The sequence below is a fragment of the Arvicola amphibius genome, chromosome 8, assembly GCF_903992535.2.
Source record: "Arvicola amphibius chromosome 8, mArvAmp1.2, whole genome shotgun sequence".
NCBI lineage: Eukaryota > Metazoa > Chordata > Mammalia > Rodentia > Cricetidae > Arvicola > Arvicola amphibius.
The window spans coordinates 7,642,793-7,669,807 of NC_052054.1; the positions used below are offsets into that span (position 1 = coordinate 7,642,793).

General features: G+C 45.3%; 1 protein-coding gene across 4 annotated transcripts in view; it reads left to right on the top strand.

The window, feature by feature from the left end:
• Prkn (parkin RBR E3 ubiquitin protein ligase) overlaps positions 1-27,015 on the top strand; it is a 1,148,335-nt gene that overhangs the window by 1,015,416 nt on the left and 105,904 nt on the right. Inside the window, exon 10 of one of the 4 annotated variants that reach the window (XM_038339603.1) lies at positions 10,799-11,086. The exons of the other annotated variants lie outside the window; for them this stretch is intronic. Within the exon in view, the coding sequence (XP_038195531.1) occupies positions 10,799-11,038 (240 nt within the window). The 3' untranslated portion in view covers positions 11,039-11,086. Of the gene's footprint in view, positions 1-10,798; positions 11,087-27,015 lie in introns of those variants that run through there. 4 annotated transcript variants of the gene reach the window in all.

Consider the following 27,015-nt stretch of genomic DNA (forward strand, 5'->3'; position numbering starts at 1 on the left):
AGCTACATTTCCACTAAGCCACAGAGTTGGGTTTTTGATTCCAGATTCATCTGCTACAGAGCATCTGCTCATAACTATCACATACCGGTCCTTCCCACTTGTGTACTCTGGGCAGATGCCCGGGCTAAGCAACCCCTTCACCATCATCCTGTCATTAGTAGCACCAGCACACACTGTATCAGGACTGTGAGAGTGTTTGGAGTCAGTGCCTGGGTCCCAGCATCCCTAACAGGCTAGGCTTAAACACTCATCTGAGTAGTGCTGAAAAGCAGGGCAAAAGTTTAGCCAAATGGCCCCAAGGGAAAAGAATAAAGGAAGAGTTCTAGCAATCCCTCATCCAGCTCCTAGGATGCTGGCATTAAGTTTAGATGTAAACAAGACCAAGAGGTATGCATAACTAAACAGTCCTGGTCAAGATACGGTCCCAGCAATCACTGACATCATTAGACTCCTGGTCTGTCCTGCAGGTTGTCAGCACCCTGCAGCCTCTTCCTGGAAGACAAGCTTCTCCATCTGGCCGTCCCTGGGACTTCAGTTTTCTCCCTTCCCTGGCATGGAATTCCCTCTGAGAGCCAAGGGGAGGGCACAGAAGTCTCTTGGGAATGTGTTCCTCCAGTCAGGATGATTTCAGGACTGTTGGCCTTCTGTGAATACCACAAGGGTAGTGCTTTCCAGCCCCACATTTCTGAAAGAGATTGGTATAAGACCAAGTTCTGAGAAGAACAAAAGAAATAGATTGGCTCCACAGGGTGGGGAATAAAAGACAGACAGGAGATAGAGGATTAGGGAGTAGGGGTAGGGGACAAGGACTGCCTCTGGACAGACAGGAGACAGACATGGCACTTAGACAAAGGGCGGCTTATAAAGATAAAAGGGGAAACCCCATATTAGAATAACATATTTAATTTTATTTGGGCATGTTATTAGGTGAGCCAAAGAGGGCTTTTGATTGCTGGACTTCAAGCCTTGGATAGCTAGACCCTGGCAGTCAGTCTCCGGAGGAGGAAAAAGCCATAGAAGGGAATACACCTTGGTGGCTGGCATTAGGAATGCAAGCTGACATTTTAGCAAGGCAGAGGGAATGCTGGGAGGACAAGGCCGGACGGAGCCATGTGTGCCATGCTCAGACCATCTAGAATCCTTTCAGCTTCTCCTTTCCCTCTTTCTGCCTGGCCTCGCCGTTGAGGGAACTCCAGGCACCCCAACTCCACAGATCAACAGGTATGAACAGCTGACCGATTATGCCAGGTTTTTGCACGTGAAGAAGGACTCATGGGTGGATGTTGGTTTGGGGAATGAGAGGCAGAAAGCCTTTTCGGGGATCAAGAACTTTGCCTACTTCTCCATTTTGTGAGAAGTGGTCCTTGACCATCGATTGCATCGACTCCTAGAAACTGCCCCCTTGTGTTGATTCTGCAGGCTCAAAATGTCGTGAGTGTGTAAGACACTGCAACGGACGAGTGTACACTGGCTCAGTGTTTCTCTGTCCTCAGCAATGAAATGGGGCAGTCTAGTGTCTCTCTCAAGGGGTTAGGATCCGATAAATTATCCTATGTGGGAAACTTGAGCAGAACATGGCACAAGATGGGTGATCTAGCAAAAACAATGATAAGACCTTCTAGAGCTGCTGTGTGTGACCTATGGAAAGCAGTTTTTAATACAACTCATGCCAGTGATATCGTGGTTGAAGCACCGCTGTCTCTGCCTTCTTACACACACCTCTGACAGGATGCCCAGGCGCAGGTATATTGTATGACTATGTCCCTCATCCACTCTCACATGACCTTACTTCTTCCCTGGCCCAGTCCTGTTCCTTCAGTTTATAGAACCATGTCAACCCACAAAACACCTCTGAGAAGCAAAGGAACAAATTTGGAATATCAGAAACCACAAAGGACAGATGACCAGCAAGGCCTACAAAGCTACAAATAAAGAAACTTGTGGTGAGCCACAGTGTGAACACTGGGACTGTGTTTGTGTGTGACTGCAGTGAGCAGCAGTGTGAACACTGGGACTGTGTTTGTGTGTGACTGCGGTGAGCAGCAGTGTGAACACTGGGACTGTGTTTGTGTGTGACTGCAGTGAGCAGCAGTGTGAACACTGGGACTGTGTTTGTGTGTGACTGCGGTGAGCAGCAGTGTGAACACTGGGACTGTGTTTGTGTGTGACTGCGGTGAGCAGCAGTGTGAACACTGGGACTGTGTTTGTGTGTGACTGCGGTGAGCAGCAGTGTGAACACTGGGACTGTATTTGTGTGTGACTGCAGTGAGCAGCAGTGTGAACACTGGGACTGTGTTTGTGTGTGACTGCGGTGAGCAGCAGTGTGAACACTGGGACCATGTTTGGGCGTGACTCCTGAATCCTTCCAACAGACCAACCACAAAAGATGGCTTTCTAGGAAGGAAATATTTACCAGGTGCATACTTAATAATGGACGGCTAGGCAGAATAAATGACCCATAAAAGCTAACAACTAGAAGACGAGCAATCAAATTTTAAAAAAGGGGCAAAGTCCTCACCAAAAATAGACAGGTATCAAGCATCTGTAATGATGTATGCCATGTCACTTGGCCACTACAGATCACGCCTGTTAACGTGGCCAGACTCCAAAACACTGACAACGTGAAATGCCACCAGAAAACAGAGCCACAGGAACTCCGTTCAGTCATTGCCAAGCTGGCGTAAAATGATAAGCACTTTGGAGGACAGTTTGTTTCCTATTAAACTAACACCCATTCTCTTTGTGGCATTTACCAAAATTAGATGAAAGCCATTTCCACATGCCAGCCTTAACAGGGATATTTACAGCGGCCCTGTTTATAAATGTCAGAGCTGAGGGGCGACCAAGATGGCGTCCGGCTGGTGACTGATAAACCGTACTCCTGTACAATGAGGTCTCTTAAACCAGGAAGAAGAGAAAACTTCTCTCCCGGCTCTTGGAACACTGGGCCTGTGTTTACAGTTCACAGTTGACAGTTTGGCCATAGGCTGGTGATTTTCACAGTGAATTATGCCCAGGAACTCTCTGGAGCAGAGAGGTATTTATGGAAGATGCACAGAATGGCAGGAACTCCAGCGAATCTGAACTCTCGTGCTCTGTATCTCTTGGGAGCATCCCAGGCAACTTGCAGCCAGGTGCACCAGGAACCATGTTTTCAGAGCCCAGCCACAGGGACGTGTGTAAGACGCCAGCAGAGATATTCCAAGCCCTGACACCTGCAGAAAAGCACCAGACGATGTCAGATATGAAGGCTGGGAACTTAGCAAGCTGAGCTTTTGTCCTCAGGAATGTTGTACACCCTGCAAAGAAACATACTCTTTGACTTTCAGGAAGATGCAGCCTTCTCCGAATTGGTTTTGGTTTTTATTTTTGAGACAGGGTTGCACTGTGTGACCCTGGCCATCTTGGAGCTCACCCTGTAGACCAGGCTGGCCTCGAACTCAGAGACCCTCCTGCCTCTGACCCCTGAGTGCTGAGATTAAAGGCATGTGCTACCATCACCCAGCCACTTCCCTACTTTAAATAGCAATATGGGGCAAGGGAATGTTTTCCCACGTGTCACAGACATATAAGAATAATGACAATGGCAGATGATGTGACCCTGGAGATGGGAGACTAAGGAGATGGCCGTGTTCTAAGCTTTCAGATGCTCAGGGGAAGTTTAAAACCCGAGTTGCATCTGTAATCTACCCATATTTAGATGGCATCTTAGATTCTCTGGAAACACTATCTAGGACCAAAAAAAAATCTGTGTTTTTCCAGATCCTTTCTTCTCACAAGCTACCAGTTGTGATTATTGTGCCAGAATTTAACTGGAGAGATTTGCTTCTTCTAGTTAACTAGTTGAGTTCCAAGTACTAATAATAAGTTGTAAGGGGGCACCAGGGCTTGTTGGACAGCAAAGAGAAAATTTTCCTCCATCCTCTTCCTCCTCCTCAGCAAGATGTTCCTTGTTGCTTCTATGATATATAGATGTTCCATATCAAATCTCACTTGCAAACAGGATGGAGCTGATTGAGTTTCAAAAGAAGGAGCCCTAATGCTTGCTAAACTCTGTTGCCATGGTTTTAATGGTTTGAGGCAAGGTTATCTTTTTCAATGACAAAACATGTCCATTAAGTTTAGCAAGGACTTCTACCTCATTCTCAGGCCGGGGCCACCTGGGGGACAGCAGCAGGTCACTAACAGTCACCCAAGCCTAAAGTTGTCTGTGCCACATCAAAACACGGAGGTGGCAGTCACCGGGATACCAAAAACTAAATACTGTAGCTCAAATTCCACATCAGTTCTTTTATTAGTTAAGCTTGTAGTCTGGCCTCAGTGAATTTCAGAGTGAAGACAGGACAGCCTTGTGAGCCCTCGGAGCAGAGAGAACATCAAGTCTCACAGGACAGTATTAACATTCACCGGAAGCTGTCCAGCTAGAGTTCCAAGCCAGGGACTGCGCTCCCGCCCACTGCAGAATGAGGAATCGTGACAGGATTTTTGAGGAAGGAGGTGACACCACAAATGTGACAAACAAGGATGCTAATTATAAAAAGTAAAATGTTCTATTTGTTAATTGACATGATACATGGCATTTGGAAGGATCTGAAGTCTGCATAACAATCCCCACGGTGAGCTTCATTTTCTATCAGCTCCATAATGAATAGATTAGAAATTGATTAACAATAACTTATCTTTTTCCCCTTTGTACATTTAACCAGCCTAATAGGAGCTTTATAAATAACGAATGAAAACAAAAAGACAGTCTCAACACTTACAATGTGAATCCTCCCACCGCAGAAAATTAGACCCATCTATTGAACAACAAATATCCCCTTATGGAAGCAAAGATTTCTTCTGTCGGGCCACTTAATCAGACTTAGAAGCATAATTGCCATCATGCAATTTAAACAAAATATATTTGAGTATTTCTTTGAAAGGAAAACAACTGTAGAACATCAGAAGTGAGCATTTCTACTGGAGGCGGTTTGGGAACGCTAACCTTGGCAAACCCTGGGCCTCCTGCAGCTATTCATCCTTGCTGCTGTTTGTCCTCCCACCTTGGCAGTGAGCAAAGCAAACCCTGAGCTCCTAACGTCTGCCTTTGACAAGGATTCTGTCAAATAGAAAGGGATAATTTTCTAAATTGAGAAAGAAAGGGGAGAGCAACAGCTTAAAATTCTTTGTGTTCAGGGTTGTTGAGTCTCTGGGGAGGGAAAACTAGGGGGTGGGCAGACATGGGTAGACCCCAGTACGGCACAGAGCATCGATCAAGAGGGACGGAGTCAGCCATTGCTCCACAATCACTCATAGTTCTAAACCAAAGAGCAAGTGGGTTTCTTCCTAAGGTGGCCATGGGGTCTGTTTTAAGGAGGGCTCTCTGTCTTTATGTGAATAACATTCTGAGAGCTTGTGTCTGGACATTCTATCCTGTCTTCCCTGGGAAACTATCCTCAGGAGGTTAAGTTACTTCTAATTCCTGGGCCAAATTTCCCGAGCTTCATAACTAACCTGAGCCATTCTAGGAGTGGAGGAAAAGCTGACAGTGACCATTACAGAAGACCACCAGCCAGCAATACCACCATGCCTCTGCATGGGTGCTGATCTTCAGCAACTATGTCATGTGACACTGCTCTTAGGGAGACATGAAAAAGTGTCTGCTCACCCCATATAGAAAACCAACAACAGACCAAAGTAAGTGTGCTCCTGAAGTCCAATGTGGGGAATCAATGAGTCTTCCTGGGAATCCTTCCAGGAAGGAATATGAGAGGCCACTTACTGAAGGTGAAACCCTGGAGCTCCCTGCCTAACTTGCAGGCGGCTTTACATTGGAGAGTGTCCTTTCCAGGAAGTTCAGCAAGTCTTCCCCTCTCCTGGACTCTGCTGCTCTCTGCTTCCAGGCAGCTCAGCTTGTCTGAGAGTGTCCCTCATTTCTCATTCAGGTCTCTAGGCTGGGCGGAGCCTCTTCTGGGAAGATGAGCTTGTCTGAGAGTGCTCTCCTTCCTCACACTACAGGAGCAAGAAGGACTAGGTACAGAAAGGACAGCTTGAAACCATTGCCTGCTGCTGGCATGACAGCCACTAAAGAGCCCATCCCCTGGGTGAACTTGTCCTCAGTAGTAACGGAACCACGACCTACATGTACCAGCCAACACTGAAAATATGACCGATCCAATTTATAAATACAGAATGCAAACCAGATTTCACAGGCTTAGTTCAAAAAGGAAGATATAAAATATTTTGTTAATATTCTTGATACTGACTACATAGATGATAATTCTTTCTTTACTGGGATATGAGAACTGGAGTTCAGGGGTGGAGTTCACTCACCTGTGTCAGACTCTAAAGACTGACTGCCTGATTAGAACCTTTGTGAGAGATGGGATGATGTGGGTTCAAAGCCAAATTATACCAAGCTATCTTTGGCCCCCTGAATAGCTATTGATTGCTTGCCTCTGGACTGGAGCTAACACCCATTCCTGTGACTATTAGGTAAATCCTTTCAAATGCACTAACACTGTAGCTTCTACCGACCCAGAGGTCAAGATATCATCAGATAGCAGCCAAAGCCTAGAGTGAGATTTCCCCTCTTTGCAGAAACCCACCCATCTGATGGTTCTATCGGTGGAATTTTACAACTACCTTGACTTATGACTTTCTTTCTTCTGTCTCTACAAAAATGTCATGAAACTAGTACCACATCAGAGCATGGTATTCAGAATAACCTGAATCCACACATCTGGGTCATAGGGGGCTCATATTTCTATGTTCTTATGTCCCAGAACAAACTCTTAGTCCCTTTGAGATGAGAGCTGTGGGTTTGTGTCAACAGATAAATAAAACTTAATGTCATTTCTCCTTTTTGTTCACCTTATGGTGAACTAGAAATCATAAAGTCCCGTTTGAGGATCCGGTTATTTCTAATGTATAGTGTGACTTCAGGAAGACCCAATGCAAATCAGTGTTCCATACAGGGCAGGGCAGAGAAGGTCATGGAGGTCACAGAAGACCGAGGACAGATCTCAGAAGCCTTGACATTCTGTAGTAGACTTGGACCTCACAAGTTCTCCTGAAGTCGACCTTCTTCAAATGCATCCTAACTATTATGAGCACATGGCTGAAGCATCTCCAGCCAGTGTCCTTGTTGGTGAGGTAAGAAACTGCATGCTAGTTCCAGTGTGGGAAATCAAATCAGATTAGCTATGTAGTATTTTCATAGTGAGAGAACACTGAACTGTCCAGTGAACACTTGAATGAATGGATGAACCAATGGGCAAAGACCCCATCATTCCATCTGGTGCCTCCGTACAAGCAGATTTCAAGTATTGAGTTCAGGGGTGAAAAAAGTTCACTGATCACTAAACTCTACAGGAATAGATTGTTGAGGTTGTGTTTTGGCTTTGGAGGAGCCAGTGTCTCCTGGCTGGCCTAGAACTCACTGTGCAAGCCGGACTGGTGTCACGTGCACAGCGAGCCCTGCCTTTGCTTCCTGAGCCCGACATGCGTCACGTGTGAAGCGAGCCATGCCTTTGCCTCCTGGGCACTTCATTGCAGGTGTTTGCTGCAGCTCTCCCACTGGTTTGTTTTGGTTTTGTTTTTTCAATGTAGAATCTAAGTAATACAAACCCTCTCCTGAGACTCAGTCTCTAGTCACAAGGGCAGGAAAAGGACCAACCAGGCTTCTCAGCTGGCAAGGACATCAGGTAATATAACAGTGTGAGAAACTGGGACAAATCCACAGGGCACCCCCTGAGATTTACAGGTTCTCGTGTCCCAGAACAAAGAATTGCACCAGAGGCATGCGGATGGTTAGGGAAATGAGAACAGTGTGTATGAAGAAAGAGAACCCCACCCCCACCCCAGGAGCAGACCAGAGAGCTGGGAAAGGTTAGACACTCTCTGGCTTTACGCCATAAGAACGGTGACCCTCCTGCGGTCCACTACCTGACCTCCATTTTCTCCCACCTTTGTGTGTACACACTTATCCTACGCCCTTATGTATCGCCACAGTGCGGTGGGAGGGGCCGGCGGTTTCCCTGACAGCTGCCTTCTTCCATACAATAATCTCAACACCTTTCCGACTTTCCTACCGCAACGACACTACGCATTTTTGAGACAGTTTTGAAATGAAACCAAGTATGGCGACTCCCCCTCCCACGAGAAGAGCAGTTGTGAATTGTCGTCTGCACAGAGCCTGGGAGAGAGTGGACCAGATGTCACCGAGCCCTGATGCAGTGCATCATCTCCGTGGCTTTCTGGGACACATTGCCTCCATAACCCGGATGGGTTTTTTGGTTTTTAATATTTTTTTTTGCAAGTTTCCAAAATTCTTCTGAAAGTTCGAAGCGTTCTGTTGATCTGGTATAAAAATAAGTCGATGCAGCATTTGTAAGCACGCACTCAATCATAGTTTCCGTCTCTGTCTGCATGGTAGGGGCATTTGCTTGGTGGGTGGACCCTCGAACATGCCAGAAGCAGTAGACGGAGCCCAGAGCCGCTTGCCTCCCCAGGCTCCTGTCTCATCTTTGTGGTTAGCCCTGTATGTTCTGCCTTCAGGCTGACACTTCCTTAGTCACTCACAGATGGCATCGTGAAGGAATGCTAATTGAGGGACTTCATTGCTGGCTTCTAACTAATCATCCTGATGGAAAATGTCTCCCCTGCAAAGGAAGACAGACCCCCGTGTTCTCTCTTCTCTGTGCTGGCATACATCATTCTCCTTCACCACGGCCTCCCGGATACAGAATCCGCCCACGGACAGGGTGGGGCAAGGGTGTTATCTGTCTCTTAGTCTAATCTGTCCCCTCTTCATAGTGCACGGTCAGCTCACTCTGCCCTGAGTCCCCTTAGTCATGCTACCCGGTGACTGTCTGTAAGTTGGGTAAATGGATAAATGCGCTGGCACGGTGCCTTCTAGAAGTAACAACACAGGGAAACAATAAAGTTGGTTCTAGCATCCAACTTCCTCGGTTCAAATCCCAGCTCTGGAACAATGTGATATTGGTAAATCACTTAATCACTCCGAGTGACAGTACCAGCTTCATCGAGCAGCTCTGATGGGTAAATGAATTATTAAATGTGAGGAACTTAAAGCATTTATGAAAACAAGTATCCGCTCAATAAATATTGCCTGACTATTATATAAGCCAGACAGCCTTGCAGGAGATGGAAACAAGAACACGGCATTGTCTTCTGCTGAAGTCTGATCTTGTAACTAAGAACACAAGCTCCCACCCCCCAGCCTCAATGCCCAGAAAGCAACATCAACTTCCAGCTCTCAGACACTCAGAGCAGAAAGCAGTGGGACCAGTACCTCTCAGAATTTAGAGGCAGCACGAGCTTGTCACTCAGACACCTGTGGGACCTCCCACATTCACTGCGTGTCTGTCATGGCTCCCCACATAGGTTTGCACGTATTTATTCTTTGAGCCTAATAGAAAATTGTACTTAGCCTCTATGCGTTTAAGCTTGTCACTTTAAGGCCATGATGTGGATGTCCTCCATATCCAGCACAGAGGTGTGCCATCAGTTTGTCTTGGATTCACTGGCAAGGACATAGAGTGGGACTGTCATTCATGCAGATCTCTAAAGCGGCTTCCACTACATAGCAATGTCTAACTGACTTTTCAGCCACACAGAGGTATGGCAGCTAATACTTAATGAAGGTTTGCTCTAGACGGGTATTGTACTAAGTTGTATCTCACTTAATTCTCCCAGTGATTTTAAGAGAAAGCTAGTATTTTGGCACTTTCTTTGAAGAAGAAGGAGGGGGTGTTAAAAAGTAACCTGACCACACAAAGTAATATAAACAAATGAGAGAGCTGTTCCTTTAACTTCTAGATGGTTAGCTCTGAGGTATACTCACACACACACACACACACATACACACATACATACACACAAACATGCCTACACACATGTATACATACACGTACACACACGTACACATACATACACACGTACACATACATGCATACACACATGTATGTACACACACATACATACACACAAACACATAACCTACACATGCACACACACACGTACATGCACACATATGCACACATACACACATGTACATACACACACAAAAACTCATGGATGCACACACACACGTACATACACATGCACACATATATACACATTCATACATATGTGTGCGTGTGCAGAAACACACACATACACCAAAAAACAGATTTACTCATATCTAGTAATCACAAATTTGGTAAACAGCTTCTCTAAGATTTACCCGCATCCCCTAATATTGCAATCCCTCTCCATTGAGTACTAGAAATAATGAGCCCAGAACACTCAACTGAGTTTCTATAGTCAACCTAAAGTGTGCTCCATTGAATCCTGACACAGAACTACAGAGAAAGCTTAGGGGGAATAAATACACGTGGGCCCCTTAGGAACTGCTCCTCTGACAGCAGAGCCACCCACCCACCCTCCCACCCAAACATATAAGACTTTGTAAGAGAAAAAAACACACTTAAAGTGGTCTAAAGCAACCAGCTAACTAGCGGAGCATGTTCAAGCTTCAGTGATGAGATCCGAACACACCGTTTTCTAGCCGACATCTGCAGACCACGCCTAAGGACTCCGAGCAGTGTGTGGCCCCCGAGAGGAAGCAGTCCACAGCAAGAGCCACAGCTCCGAGCCCTTCATGCTCACTGGCCTCACTTCTGTCAGTTTGACTTCTGTTCTTCAGCTCACAGAGGAGGCCAATGCTCATGTCCTCTTATCGTAATGACTAGCCTGCAGTCCTCTAGTCAGCACATTAGGTTGGAAAGTTCTAATGCTACCTTCTTTCCAGGACTTCAAGCCCCTGCAGGAACAGATGGACAAGCTGAACCTAGCAGCTACAAGGGAATTGGACGCCCGGTTTAAAGTAATTGGAAGCAGTATGGCAGGAGACATTGGAAGGCAAATGAATCCAGAACTTGATGTTCAAATAATCAGCAAGCAAAGAGCTGGGAGCTCCTGTGGAGAGGGAGTGAAGACTTCCATTCTGAGATGGCTTGGTTTTAAAAGCTTCCCTTCCCTTAGCCAGTGAGTCAAGCCTTGACAATACAAGGAGGAAATTTACCAGGAATGTCATAATAATGACAATCTAGAAATCTCTGCATCAATAATTCATGACTTTGATCTCTAGGAGGTTAATAAAAAAAACTCTCCAGGTATAATAAATTGAATTATTGTTATATAGCTCATTTGAAAAGAAAAGTCCTTATGGTGATGCCGCTCTGACTTTCTCCAGCGTGAATACTGCGACTTCACTGGCAAGGAGACTGAAGTACAAAAAGCATAAATAATATAAGTCCCATTAAGAAACGGAAGGAAGGGGAGAGGGCGGGCAAGAAATGATGTATGAGAGATGAGCGTGCTCAGGCAGGTTTGAATTTCTGAGATTCCGTGGTGAGGAAGTTGAAGACCCCCATCTCCTGTTCTCTCATTTCTCACCTGCCAGCCCCCTTCCTTGAGATACGTTCTTACAATGCATCACACTGTAAAGCAGAGTTAACCTGTTCACTCTCTGGGATCTGTCTGTTTCCGACCACCCCCATCCTGCTCACTGTCCAATGTGGCCAGTGATTTCCTCTCTGCCGATGTGTTCTTTCTGTTTTAACTGCTCCCACAGTCCCATTCTTCTCTAAGTTCACTGTCAAACTTAATTTCATTTGCTCCTCTTGCTCATCCCAAAGAAGAAAGACCACCAGCCAGAATCATCATACCCAAATTAATTAAAGCAAGCAATTAATTCAAGAAAGCTTTTTTTTTGTTCATGTACACAGGCTGTCTCTCCTTAAAAGCAGTCAGCACTGGACATGGGGAAGATAGGGGGTTTTTTATAGCACAGGAGCAGGGGGTTTCTAATGCAGAATTTGGTGAGCAAATTAGGTGGGGTTTCAGTGTAGATGGAGCGGCAGGGCTGCGTCCCACCACCCAGCTAGCTTTACACCTGGAATAATTACACGGAAACTGTATTCTTTTAAACACTGCCTGGTCTGTTAGTTTCAGCCTCTTATTGGTTGATTCTCACATCTTGCTTTAACCCATAATTAGTAATCTGTGTAGCACCACGAGGTGGTCGCTTACCAGGAGATATCTTAACCTGCATCTGTCTTGGAGAGGAGAAGCATGGCAACTGACTTTGGCGACTGCCTGAAGCGTCTGCCTCACTCCCAGCATCCTGTTCTGTCTATTCTACCCACCTATGTTCTGACCTATTGGGCCAAGCAGTTTCTTTATTAATTAACCAATGAAAGTCCTCCATCATTTCAGAACATAACAAGATGGCCACAACAAGGTAATCATGACAACAGGTCGTCATAATAACCTGTAGAAACACAGGCACGGTTGTCATTTCATAGGACAGGCAGTGAGTACAGGGCCATTTGTAGACTGTCTCTCTTGCCTTCATGCACACAGGTAGTGAAGACAAAGACCATATCATAGTCAGACATCGACCAGTTTTCTGATCCCTCCTCTCAGCAGATGTATAACTGAACCAACCGACTTCACAGCCCTACAATGTACTCTCCTCCTGTGACAATGTGCTATGGGCTACAAATGGGTACTGTTGACTCTGAGGGGCATAGCTCACAGCTCTGCACTGTCCACGAGAGACTACATAGCCATTGCCACAGCAGTGCCTGCCTTCCCTTTCATAGCCCTGGACCTGTCCCCACACACCATGAAGATGGCCTGCCTCTCTTGGAAATTCTCTCCACACACTGGTGTTTGTCGTATATCATCTGAGCCTTCCTCACGTCACAAGCTTCTGGAAGGACAGTCAGTCACGCTATCCCAGTCCAGCTCTGGAGGAAGAGCTCTGTGGTTAAGAGCACTGGCTACCTTGCAGAACACTTAGGGTTGGTTCCTAGCACCCACATGACAGCCCACAGTCATCTGTAGGACCACTTCTGGGTCATCTGAATCCTTTCTTTTGCCTCTGTAGGCATCAGGCATGCATATGGCACACAGACATGTGCATAGGCATGCATGTGGCACACAGACACGCACATAGGCAAACTACACAAAAAAGAGCAATAAATCTTTAAAAGAAGAAAATTTCTAGGTTGATTAACAGTGCATAGTACCGTACCAATAGATAAATGTACAGCCCATGCTACTCTAGAGCTTTAAATTCATTTTAAATATGTCTGTAATATTATATAAATGCTAGGCTTCCACATTTAATCAAAGTCTTAATCATAATGAGCAGCATTTATGAAAGGGCAATTAACAGACTCCCAAAAGAACTGGGAATGGTAAATTGCTAATGGCCTCCCTAAGGTTTTGCTTTTTGCTCTGATAAATTAAGTAATTTAATAACAGAGGCAGTATGAACCAGAAAGAGCACACGTTTCAAAGACGGCAGACTTACGTTATGATCTTGTGATCTAGGCCCGTGTCTCTGGATCAATGACTTTTCTCCTTAGTGTCAGCTCGGCTCATCTGGCGTATGGAAATTCAAAGCGATGGCATTCATTATCCACGTGGCTAAGTTTCAAAACCCTGTGCTGGGCCAGTGAGACGGCTCAGCGGCTTGCCACTCAGTGTGGTGGCCTGAGTTCAGCTCCTAGAACTTACATGGCAGAAAGAAAAAACTGACCCCTGTGAGCTACCCTCTGGCCCTCTGTCTGCCCACCATGGGACATGCATACATAAACACAAGTGTGCACAATTTTCTTAAACCTTTGCTCTGTTTATTTAAAAAATTTTAAATTGGTGTATCTGTTTTAAAAAGAAAAGAAAAAAACCAAATTTCTGAGAAGTATTTTGCCAAAAAGTAAATTCCTCTTCTAGATAATATTTGAGGTAACTTCTGCCTCTCAGTTTTCACAAAAGTGAAGTCTAAAACCTAGTAGAGAGGACTTTGACTGTCTCTCACTAGCTAAGCTATATACATACATGTACACATATATGTGTGTATATGTATGTATATCTGCTAGAGTATTGTTACCCATATGTACCCTACAGGGCTGAGCACTGCCTATAGTTCCTCCAGTTGGGCGAGAGATTGTGAGTACCCCTATACAGTATTTTTATTCCATGGGCTTGCAGAATGATTTAAAATCTAGTGACCTTATCAAGCAGTAGAATTGCTCATTGTATTCCAGTCCACGTGAAGCTTTTTCCCAGGATGCCTCTCTTCCTGGCATTTCCCTCATCTTTTGAAGTAAATCTACCAAACCATTTATTCTCTGTAAGTAGGAGCTGCATTGTTTGATGGGCTACATCTGTGTCTTAGTGCCACTATGGCAAAATACCCGAGACTGTATAAATACACTCATGATTCTGGAGGTGGGGAGAACTAAGGTCTAGGACCCAGCAGGTCTGATGCCTGGTGGGGGCTGGACACTGTCTCCAAACGCCTTCTGCGAACTTATGACTGAAGGGTAAGAAAGTACTGCTCCCATCCTCCTTGATACAAAGGTGAATTCCTTTCCCGAGGTGACTTTATCACTTCCAAGATCCACGTCCTTGAATACTTTTCTACTAGGACCAACTTGTAGCGTAGATTTTAGAGGACCACCATGCCGCGAATCAGAACCGCGTCTTAGCGTTCAGAGATACTGTCGCGCTCCCCAAACCCTCTATCCCACCACTGGGAAATTGTATTCTCATTTGTGAGTAAATTACATCAGAAAGCCAGCCAAGTTAGTCATTCGTACCCATCACTTGGTGCTGCTGTGGAGAATTGGGCACTAGAAGGCATGCCGGAGCAAATGTGGATTGGGAGAAGGACACATGGAAACAGGGCACGGGCTTTATTTTGAAAAGAGAGCCTGTGGGGAAATCACAAGACCTGGCTGATGGAGACTACCTCCACATTCATCACCGACCCTGCATGGTATGGCCAGGAAATAAAGGTTCTCCGTGCCTGCTGCTCCTAGCCTACCGCAAGAAATCCAATTTATTTCACTAAAGCACCTAAGGCATGCAGTCATTTGAATGACTGATTTGGTACATAATAAACTCCCAGAAAATATTAATAGATTTGTGATAGCCTACATTTTGATTTATTGAAAATGTCATCCCAGCCTCTGCCCATTTATTCTCAAAGCCAACAATGTACTAAAAGTGCAGGATCTGCCAGGGTCGCCACAGGACCTGATCAGCCCACCCCTCCCACACTTGTGAATCTGATGGAATTTTCCCTCCAGCAGCCAAGGGAAAGAGCTAGTGAGAGCCCGGGAGAAGTCAGGCAGTGGCAGACCCAGTTGGTTCCAAAGTGCTGGTGATTGTGAGTTTTGTCCCCCAGGGGATATTGGGGATGTCTGAGGACAGTTCTGGTTCTAACAGCTGAAAGCAATACTGGCATCTAGTGGGCAGAAGCCAAGAAGGTGGCTGAATATCTTACAGAGCAGGACAAGCCTACCACAGAGCATTGTCAGGCCTCAAAGGTCAGTGTCAAGGCAGGGAAACCAAGTCAAGCTCCCTACGTGTAGCTGTCATTCCACCTGTACTCCAGCCTGCTGGGGAGAGGGAGAGAGGCTGCCTGTCTCACTGGGAGGAGGCGTGAAGCTCATTACGCACCTCACAGCACTCAGGCGGCTGCGAAGCTCAGACAGCTGAGTTTGTAGGTACTGCCACGCATGACATGCACCATCCAGCCCAGTTGTTGCCTGTAATGATGTAAATAACAAGAACAAAGGCTTTCTTTGGCTTTGCGGACCCAGCTGGAGGTTAACAGTGTGTCTCCGCATTGGTGCAGGGCTATAATGCAAAGGTCAAATTTAGATCTTAAGAGATCGCCCACGTTGCTAAAATCAGAAGGTGCATTTATGCCAAAACTCTACGCCGGTCTTCTGTGTCGCTCTCCTTCCCAGAAGTGTATGCATAGAGGAGGTCACATGAGCTGTAGCCTAGTGACCTATTCATGAGCTGTTTGTTGGGACTCGAATTGGATGTCACCTTCAGGATGTGATGTTTGAGCTGAGGCTAGATGGTTAAGGATCAGTGAATTCTGTGGACATTCCACGGGTCTGTGTGCTGAAAATTAATGCAGGTCATATTCTCCTGGCTGTTACCCTTTCCCTAACCTTATAGACTAAGCCCGGGAAAGGTGCTGAGGCAAGCTCCGTGGGGCTAATTAACACTCGGGCATGAGAAATCTCTCAACCACATTCAATCTTTCATGGATTTTTTTGGCGGGGGGTGGGGGGAAAGAGAGGGAGGAGCCAAGACAGAGGCCTTACAAACATTTGTATAATTGTTAACAAGTGCTTTGAATTGATTGTGGCTACAAAGCCGATTTAGTCAATTAACACATGGCTCAAAAAAAATAGTTGCTTCTGTTTCCTGTAGCCCTTGGCATCTCTGGATTAATCTCATTAGAAATATTAAGTATTTTTTAACCAAATTGTTAGCCGTTACGAATCAAAACATTCATTTGTCTGATGTACCCACAGGACAGCTGAGTAGCCCATAAATCTCTAACTGCAGTGATGTCACATGAAGTCAAGCGTGATTACTTTCAAACCTTAAAGGAAGCTAAGGGAAGACACGCGGTTCTGAATTCAGCAGTAAAGATGCCAGGAAACTCTATGGAAATTCTCAAAAACCACAAAATATAAATATCTCACAGTTAACCCAACACCTAAGCCAAAAACGTAGGTACGTACTCAAGTCATGTTCTAACTCTGTTATGAGATGGCCTTCACTTTAATGCTAAAAGGTTAGAGAAGTCCACTAAGAAACCCTCCCAACAATCCAATTAACTTTTGTACAAGAAGAAGACCCAGAAATAATGCCAGAACCATGATCATTAGCCACATGCTGGCCTCGTGCTCAGAGAAAGCAGAATATTCAAAGTCAAATGCCTCATGAATCCACCTGACTTTCCAGAAGCTAACAGTAGCACAGAGAACATGACCCATGCTTTGCTGCTCACCCCATAGGCGGGGTGTTTGCACTCCACATCCCCCTGAGTGTATCATATATGAAGAACTGGTATTGAAAGTCCAAGTAGATCTAAGTAGCTAATGCACAATAGCTACCTTTTCCCCGTCATACATGCATCCACAGTAGTTCATACTGGCAAGAATTGCTTTCTTGACCTAAGAGCAGGGGCAAGTCCACCTTTTATAGAAAACTAAGAGAGCCTACTAGCAAATATCCCTTAACTATTAGGTGAGAGTTATAAAGCACTTAATAAACTCCTTGCCGCCGAATCCGCAAACCATGACTATTTGAGCCTGGGTGTGCAGCTCAGCAATAGACATGCACAAGGTTTGACCTCCAGCGTGGGGGCGAAAGAGGGGATATCTGAGCCATAAGACCTGCTGTTCATAACTTAGTACGAAGTTTAGCTGAGGAACATTGTCAGCTGCAGTTGGAAAAGCTGACTGACCAAGGCCCTGAGGAATTCTGAGAGACCCCCCTCCTCACCTAAGGAAAACGGGGTCTCAGGCTGCAGAAAAGAATTTCAGGTGTCAGTCAGTCTGAAGCACAGTTGAAGTTTATCAAGAAAATGCTTTCGTTGAGCACAGGTATTGAATCGGGACTGGGGACGCATTGGAAGAGAGGACAGTGGTGCACACCGAGGAAGGGCTGAGCAAAGACTCCATTTCAGCGTTCTAACAATACATATAGTTGATGGATTGGGGAGTAAAATCATTCAAAAGATTTAAATGATTGAGCAAACATTTTCATGTGCTCAGTTTTACTGTAAAGAGTTTCCTTTAGTAAATAAGATTATAAGGCATTTATATGGTTATACATTGGATTGTGTAGGTCACAAAATGTCAAAGGTGTTCTAGGTCAAAGGTGTCCTTCCTGTAGGTGGGTCAGGTAGAAGTCAAGACAAGTGCATTCCTGTGAACACGGTCCATAATCTTGCTTGTGAAATCTCAGTAAAGGGGTTATGGTCCTTTGCCGGCAGTTTGGAGGTTCTTGGTGAGCAACTTAGATCGGATTCACAAGTGAGTCCCTCCTCACCCCCTTATTTATCTGTCTCACCACGCTGCCTCAATATGAGCTTGATGTTTTGTGGCTTCGCTTTGTCTGAATAGTATGGAAACACAGGTAAGTTAGCAGGTAGAGATGGGATGAAGCATCCCTTTTGGAAACACATCTACGTTTGTGTTTCAGATGACGGCTGAGTCCACTCCTGGGAAGTCAGGGGTCATTGTGCACTACGCCACCCCCACCCCACAAACCACAAACATTTGCCACCAGCGCCGCAGGAACCTTCTAACATGATAACTAACAAAGTGGACCGTTCTCCTTTACCGCCATTCCTTCTCTCTTCCTCTTTCTTCAAAAATCTCACCCAGACAGAATTCTGATGGAAAGGAGGCACAAGATTTTTGCTGACTCACCAGTGTATTCTAAGATATAATCAGTAAAATTAGAACACTAAGCTTTAATGGTGACTTTTCTGATATCAAATTCACTGTCTGTCTTCAAGTCACAAGTCTTTTCATGACCCCCCCCCCCCCATGGCCTCTGTCACGAGAGCAGCTTCCCTCAAAGAGGTGAAAGGCAGAGGACAGACAGGAATTGCCAAAGAAAAGCCTTGGAGCCAGGTGAGCCTTTAAAATGACGGTTTCAATGCTCCTTAAGTGGCTTTCAAGGGATGCATATAAATCATTGCAACAATGGCACACAATGAATTAATTCGAAATGCTGCTCTTGACTTTATGCTCTCCCACGTTCTCTGTGGTGTGTGGAGTCGAAGGGTGGTACTCCCAGCTGCTCCTCACTGCCGCTCAATGTCTGCTGCCTCCCCTCAGGATTCCCCACTTAGCCATCCGGATGCTCCTTCCATGCCTGGTTACCATGGTGAACGCTGCACCCTCAGCTTCTGTTTCCAGTAACCAGGAGGTTGTGAGCGAATTGCTCAGAAAATGATTTGTCTGATGCCAGTTGCTTATGGCGCCAAAATCAACAACAGCAGCCGTCTTTCTTTATGGATACTTCTGCACGTGCAGAAGCCAATACCACTGAGGACCGCCGTTACTAATTCTTCTTCTTGACAAAAAGGAGTTAGTTCACTTAGTGTGCGACGCATCTGCATTCAACCCTTCTCTTACCTTGTCAGGTGCTTTCCCAGAGAGGATGCCACGTTCCCTAAGTCTTATCTGATTTCTGCATTGAACTTGGCTCTTCATTCCTTGAAGCCCCAGAGCCATGAAGCCGTAAAAGACTGGCGATATAGCATTGTTAGCACTGCTAATATTAGCCAATTCTGGCATCCAACATTTCCTATCCGGTCTTAAACAAAACTGCTTAAGCTCCAAGTTCCTTCATGGAAACCAAGGAAATTCAGAAGTATTTTCCAGAATTGTGATGGTTAAAAGGGAGATAGGTTCAGCTTCATAGCTGTGCGGCACGTACAGTCACACACTGAGTGCCCTTTGCCCCCAGGGTCCCTGTGAAGGTCAAGGCTCTGCAGCTGCCACCTCGTAATACTGAATATGAGGGTTCTGTGTGGCCAGCAAGACGGCCCAGTGGGGTAGGGAACTGGAGACCAAGCCTGATAACCATGCGTTGTGTGCACACACATGCGCACACAGTAAATAAAAGAAAGTTCTGGGTTTTGTTTTCATGGTTTCTTACATCATATTCCTCAAAGTGTGCTTCCGGATAAGCTAGCAGACACTGCAGTGATAATACACCCAGCGATTTGAAGTCTCAGAGACTTAACCCACCAAGTTTCTTCCTTGCTCACACTCAGGTCCGCTCCATGCAGATGTGAGCTGTGTACACCGGGCTGAAGGAGGTTCACTCTGACCTCGGCTACCACACTCACTACGTCAAAGAGAAAGGCACAAAGACTTGAATAATGGCCCAGGGGTGCCACCTGTGCTTGCCGCTGTCTGACCCCACAGGGCATGGAAGGAACATTCCTACCAAATCAGGCAAGCAGACAGTTGGAGGAGTTGGGGAATAGGCCCAAGCCCATGTCAACCTGGGAGTGGCCTGTGGTCTCTGTTGTCTGTGACCCACTCCTTGGATCTTATTCTTCCTAAAGCCGATTTTCCCGGCAGTGAGATAATGGACCTTTCAGAGGAAGTCTCACTTTTCTTATTTTCCAGCAAGTTCAAGATCATCCTGACTGCCATCTTGCTCAGAGATGAGCGGCGTGCTAGAAGACAGAGTCGTTCCATACTAGAGCCCTTCCTGGTCAAAGTGAAACACATAAGTTGTCCTTAGGGTTCTTTTCACACCACATCCTCAAAACCAAAAAGCACAGCTGCTCATTTTCTACCTGGGAGGGGTAAATGGGAGGGTACCACACATCCGAACAAGAAGGAAGCAGGGAAAGCTGTGTGGCCAATAGCAAGCCAGCACTTGTTTAGACTCCATCTTTCTGGGTGTTTTAAGGATGCATATCTACACATGGATTGCAAAAATAATCTTAGCCTTGTGATACACTTAAATTTCCCTATAATATTGAATTAAATGCTATGGTATAGGTGTGTGTGTGTTAAATATGGTTACAGTAATTTGTTTCAGAGGGCAGTTTGGTGGGAAATAATCACGAAACAGAGTAACACCCCTAAGGATTCATTACTCTGCCTTTGAACCCCGGTTTCAGGCTCTAGGGGCAAGCATTAAGTAATTACTTACCTCAAACTACTTTTCATACATTAACCGTGTGTTTTCCAGCTCTACCCACATTGTCGTAGTCAATGCATTGTTTCAACTCTGCCACCAACAGCGTATTTCTATCACACACCACTCTAGGCTCAGGGACCATTGTAGAACAAGGGGTGGGAAGGTAACAAGAGCATCAGGTCAGCTAGGAGCGGCACGAAACAGTGATGAACATGACAGGGCTGCTCAACTCCTGAACTCCCAGCAACTGAAGTTGCTCACGTACAACCTGCTCAGGATCAAATGAATCTACAGATCAGCATGGGGGTCACAAGATTCCATGAGTCTACAGCTCAGTGGGGGGGGGGCGGGCACAAGATCACTTGAATCTATATCTCAGCATGGGGGCACAAGATCACATGAATCTACAGCTCAGCATAGGGAGGGGTTCACCAGCCCCACCCCTAACTGAGGAGCTCTGGACAGTTGACAGCTTCTAAGGAAGGAACAGTAAGTGTTTTTCAAAGGGATGGCCCCTGATAGGTCGACCACGCTCCAAAGGATGGGCACACAGCTCAAGGAAACTCAACACAACTCATGAGCAGCACAAACTGGACTCAATGAGTAGTTTTTTTAAAACGGAAGACAAGAAGTTAGTGGGTAGGGAGGTGAGGGTGGAGCTGGAAGGAGGCTGATTAAGACACATTGCAGTAAATTCTCAAAGAGTAATATTATATTTTTAAACCATCAACTGTTCTATAGAGTTCCCTTTCATGGATAGATCATGATTTGTTTAATGAGCTACCCACTCATAAAAATCTGGACATTTTTACTATTATAAACGTGATAGTTTGAATGACCATGGCCCCAAAGGGCACTATTGGGAGGTGTGGCCTTTTTGGAATAGGTGTGGCATTGATGGAGGAAGTGTGTCACTGGGGGCGGGCTTAGAGATCTCAGAAGCTCAAGCCGAATGACTCACTGTCTCTTCCTGCTGCTTGCAGATCCATATGTATACTCTTAGCTCCATCTCCAGGACCATGCCTGTCTGTGTGCTGCCATGCTTCACGCCATGATGATAATGAACTGAACTTTGATTAAAGGTTTTCCTTCATAAGAGTTGCTGTGGTCATGATGTCTCTTCGTACCACTAGAAACTGTATCAAAGACAATAAGCAACAACGCAAAACCTAATCTTGTTTAAAAAGCCATGTTTTTCTGGTTATTAGAGTACCTCAGAAGAGACATGACATTATCATGCTGATTATTAGAGGTCATTTAAGCTGTTTGTGGTACATGGTGATCATCTCTCTCTCATTGCATTAATGTACCTGTGTGACAGCCCTTGACTTTCTTAGTTGACAAGCATTTCAGAATTTTTTACAGAGCCCACTCAACAGCTCTTTTAAGTTACCTAATAATTCCTGGGAAGTATTTTTAATTTAATTATTATTATCTGTATAATTCTAACACAGTAAATAGTCATTTTATTTATTTCATAGTAGTTCGCATCTACTGCGTTATACTCACTCAATACTATAATGTTTTTGCTATCCTATGCTAATCTCACATTCCAATGGAAATGACACTACAAGGAGAGGCATAGTGCACACAAATCCTCAACATATGCTTTGGGGCTGTGTAGTGAGATGCAGTGAGAACACACGTTGGAAGGTTGCCCAGAGCGAACTGGTTTCTCCCATCACTCTGAAGCACCTGCTGACACATTCACTTTCTTCTGAAAAACTGTTCAGTTGAGTAGGGCGAACCCACTCATGGGTAAATTAGCCAGGTCCCAGACCTTGAGGTCCTAAAAAAAGGCGTCCTCAACCTGTCTGTGTATACTGTCATTTTAATGTCCCCAGAATAGCTAAGATGGAGGATGCTGAGACCTCGCCTTGTCAGGTCAGAGCTACAGCTTGGGTCCAGTCCCCTGTATTTATACTTCAGGCGAAGCGGTCCATCAAAGAGCTCTTCACATCAGAATCTGGTCACCGTCTTCTCTGCGGACAGTCTAGGCGCCATCTCACTTCCCTTCCAGATGCTGGGAAGGCAGAGGGATGTGTTCCAGCATCCTTCAGCACTCCTTGCTGACATCGGCACAACAGCGGCAGCAATGCTTGCACGCTGTGGCTGTGGACGCTTCCAGCAATTCCTAATTTCAATAACGGCCCCCTTGTCATAGAGAAAAAACTTAAAAGTCCTTCTAAAGAATATTCTATCTAGGGCTGGAAATATGGCTCAGTTGTTAAAGGCTAGGCTCATAACCAAAAATATAAGCATTCAGTTCCCAGAAAACACAGCTGTCTCTCCAGCCACAAAGAGAGAGAGAGAGAGAGAGAGAGAGAGAGAGAGAGAGAGAAAGAAAGATTCTGCCTTCTATCTAGAGCTGAGAGATCTTCAGTTAGTGAAGTACATGCTTTGCAAGCATGCAGACCTGAGTTTCATCCCACAAACCCATGGAAAAACAAACAAACAAACCAGACATGGTGGTGTGTGATCCCTGTGCCGGGAGATGGAGACAGTCGGATTCCCTGGGGCTCCCTGGTCAGCCAGCCTAGTCTGCTTAGCAATCTCCAGGACAATGACAAACCATTCTCAAAAAAAAAAAAAAAAGATGGACATCCCTGAAGAATGACACCCAAGGATGCCCTCTGGCCTTACACTCACAGGTACATGTACACACATATGAACACACATGTTCATGTTCATGTACATGCATAAACACACAAGAATATCCTACCACACCCCACCACTGCAGTATATCCTTTCATATCTCTGATCATCTCCCAAATTAAGTTAGATGATTTCGTTCTACCATGCTGCATCTGAGAGAAGGAAAAGGTCCTCATCCCCGTGTTCATTAATTAACCTGGTACCTAGCCATCTTTTTCATCCCCAGCACAAGCCCAGAAGAAGTGTCACTTGATGTTTTTAAGGCTTAAAGCAAGGCATCTTGTGGAAGTGCTAGGTGGGAAATTACACAGGAACAATGTTCCCTAATAATTAACCACACTGGTGAGTTAAGTGCTCTTGGCTCTTCCTGGGGAAGCCGGGCTATCCAGCAACATCCGAGTTAATTAGCAGACACAGTGCTCACTTCCATGCCTGTTGCACTAATTAGAACGGCGTGTGTTGGTTTGTATCAAAGCCGTTTCACCTCGGCTCCCCGCCGGTTACTCTGTTAGCAATTCCCCCGCAAGCTGCCTCTCCGTTTCCATTCGGTCCCTTTTCATGCTAGCTAACTTCCTCACAGATGAAGTAAGACAGTGCAGCCGAGGTTCATTTCGTTGCAATTATGCAATGTCCCAGTTAGAGCTAGAGAGTGGAGAAATTCCACCTTCTTTCCAGCACATCTCCCGTGTTCTCAGAAACTGATCGCTGTGTGGCTGAACCTAAGTGTCACAGAAAAGCCTTGGTGGCCTCCCACCTCCCAGACACTCCGGCAACTGCTCTTTCCCTGGAAGCCATTTTTAATGGCCCTTTTCATCATGGCCATCAACAGTAGGGACTCGCACTAACATCTCAGGCTTGAAAGAGGATCTTTGACTATAAGTTGAAAGCCTTAGTGTTTGGATTTTCTCAGAGATGTGCGTGTGATTTGTTTTTCTTTATGGTTTCCTTTAAACCCTGTCCCAATTACGGTGGAAAATAATAATCTGCCAGGGAGGATCTTAAGGGGGAAAATTCCATTGAACTCCTTACATTCCAGTTTCTACAGAAACAGACTCCCTCCAGAACCTGACGGTTTTCTTGGTAGAAATTCTGACATTGACAGTAAATGTACTTAGCTACTTCATGCCATGGCTGAATCCCTTTGGCAGTTTGACTTAAAAAGAAAAAAATAAAATAATGGCTATCTTGAGCACTATTTTTAAATACATGAAATAAAACATACAAAGGACAAAGGAAAATGCAGTTTTCAAAATAATAAAAAGCATATTAATAGATTAAAATACACTCCTTTACTATTGCTTTAAATAACAATTCAGTATCTTTAAAAATACAAGTTAGGGGCTGGAGAGACGGCTCAGAGGTTAAGAGCATTGCCTGCTCTTCCAAAGGTCCTGAGTTCAATTCCCAGCAACCACATGGTGGCTCACAACCATCTGTAATGGGGTCTGGTGCCCTCTTCTGGCCTGCAGGCATACACAGAGACAGAATACTGTATACATAAATAAATATTTAAAAAAAAAAAAAAAAAAAAAAAAAAATACAAGTTAGATTTCCCTCATCAGACACCAGGCCAGTGGCAGTGAATGCCTAGAGTCCTAGCACATGGTGAGCGGAGGACAGAAGGTTGTGAGTTTGAGGCCAGCCTTGTGACCGTGGCGGGGGCAGGGGATAGGATGGCTATAACAGCCCGTGCCCTGCTCCAAGTGATTCCATATTGTGTAAAAACAGTGACTTTTCAAGCCATGCCTTTCCCCAGAGGACTCCATTTCACAAGCAGCAGTGGTTGAGTCCTCTCTCTGTGTCTCTGTCTCTGTCTCTGTCTCTCTCTGTCTCTGTGTCTCTGTCTCTGTCTCTGTCTCTCTCTGTCTCTCTCTGTCTCTGTCTGTCTGTCTGTCTGTCTGTCTGTCTCTCTCCCTCCCTCCCTCCCTCCGTCCCTCCCTCCCTCCCTACCCCCTGGGCTTTTTGAGACAGAGTTTGGTTTCTCTGTGTAGTCCTGGCTGCCCTGGAACTCACTCTGTAGACCAGGCTGGCCTTGAACTCAGAGATCTACCCATCTCTGCCTCCCGAGTGCTGACATTAAAGGTGTGCACCATCACCACCAGGCTTTGAGTCTATTCTTTATGCAAGTGCAGAGGCAGGCCACTCAGTACTTGGTTGTGCGTGTAAATAACAACACTTACCCACCAAGCTCCGACTGGCAATCAAGTCACTCCTAAAGGTAAAGAATGCACCACCCATAAGCTTATCAAAGCCCACTGATCCCCTGTGAGCACAGGAGTGTGTTAAAACCTCAGAAAAGCCAAGTCCAAGAATTTTGACGAACGGTAGACATGGTCAGCTGGACCCCATACCAAGGAAGACAGCTCTGCCCATGGTTCCCACTTACCTACCATCTGATCATCAGGGATACGGCCCAACATGCAAAGAACTCCCAGCTGTCCCAGGGCTTTCTGCTCTTTCTAGTTCCCACTGCTGACCCCACAGAGACCCTCCTGTATCCCCATCAGTCTTCTGACTCAGCCTGAAGGAAGGCTTCTTTAAACACCTTAGACTCAGCAGCATCCTCTTAACCCCTTGAAGTAGCCATGCTCAGTATAAATATATATAGATATATTCAGTACATAACGTGATCTGAGAGTCAACCTTAGTAGTTAAGGTTGGGATAAGCAAACTTGTTTGCCCACAGCCAGCTATCCAGAGAAAATGGAACTGCCTGTCAGATTTCAGCCTATGAAACTGACTCTGCTTACGAATGTATTGTTAGTCAAGCAAATTTGGAGTCTGTAGAAAAACACAAATGGAGTTTGTCTGTTTTGGCATAGCACACACACACAAGCGAATGGGGGGCACACAGGGATGGAGGCAAGCAGCCTTGGGAAGAACCAGAGGGATTTCAGATGGGAGAGTTTTGTTCAGATGTTGGAGTATTTGCATATCCAAAGTAGGTTCGACAGAAATAATTCTCTAAACACAAAATCATTGTGTCTGTCACTTATACCTTCCTTCTATGTATACATTGAAAATATTTTAATAATATAGCATGTGTGTGTGTGCGCGCGTGCACATTCATGTGTATTAAAAGAAATGGTAGTTTTCAGCTAGAAGTTAGTATAATGGAATACATAATGTTTTCTCACCCAAGTACACAGACCCTTATGAAGTCTCGTTAATAAGCTGAATTGAATAAAAAATAAGAGACTCATGTGGTAAGGGCAGGTTTCAATTTTAACCCCCCTAATTATTAATGATATCAAGCATGTTTTCATGCATCTGTTGACCATTTTTTGTGTCTTCTTAGGAGAATGTCCATTTAGGTCAACGGTTCTCAGCCTTCCTAATGCTGTGACCCTTTAATCCAGCTCCTCATGTTGTGGTGGCCCCAGTCATAACATTAGTTCATTGCTTAGTTCATTGCTACTTCACAACTGGAATTTCGCTGCTGGATTCCTGGTATGCAGTCCCAAAGGGGTCGTGACCCACGGGTTGAGAACTGCTGATTTCAGTCCTCTGCCCAATTTTTAACCAGGTTCCTCTTACCAGCAGCAATTGTAGCATTGCCACTGAGCTGTGTGTTTCCTTCATACATGCAAATATTAATCTCTAATAAATGATTTGCAAAATAGTTCAAGGCCAACCTGGGATACTTGAAACCCTCTCAAAAAAGAAGAGGAGGAGGGGAAATTCTCCTTTCCCCTCGCGTGTCTTCTTGGGGCATTTATCAAACATTATCTGTTCCTCCTTCCTTTTCAAACTCCAATAGGGGTAATATTGGTTGGATTTCTTTAAACTCAGAGTCTCTCTTCT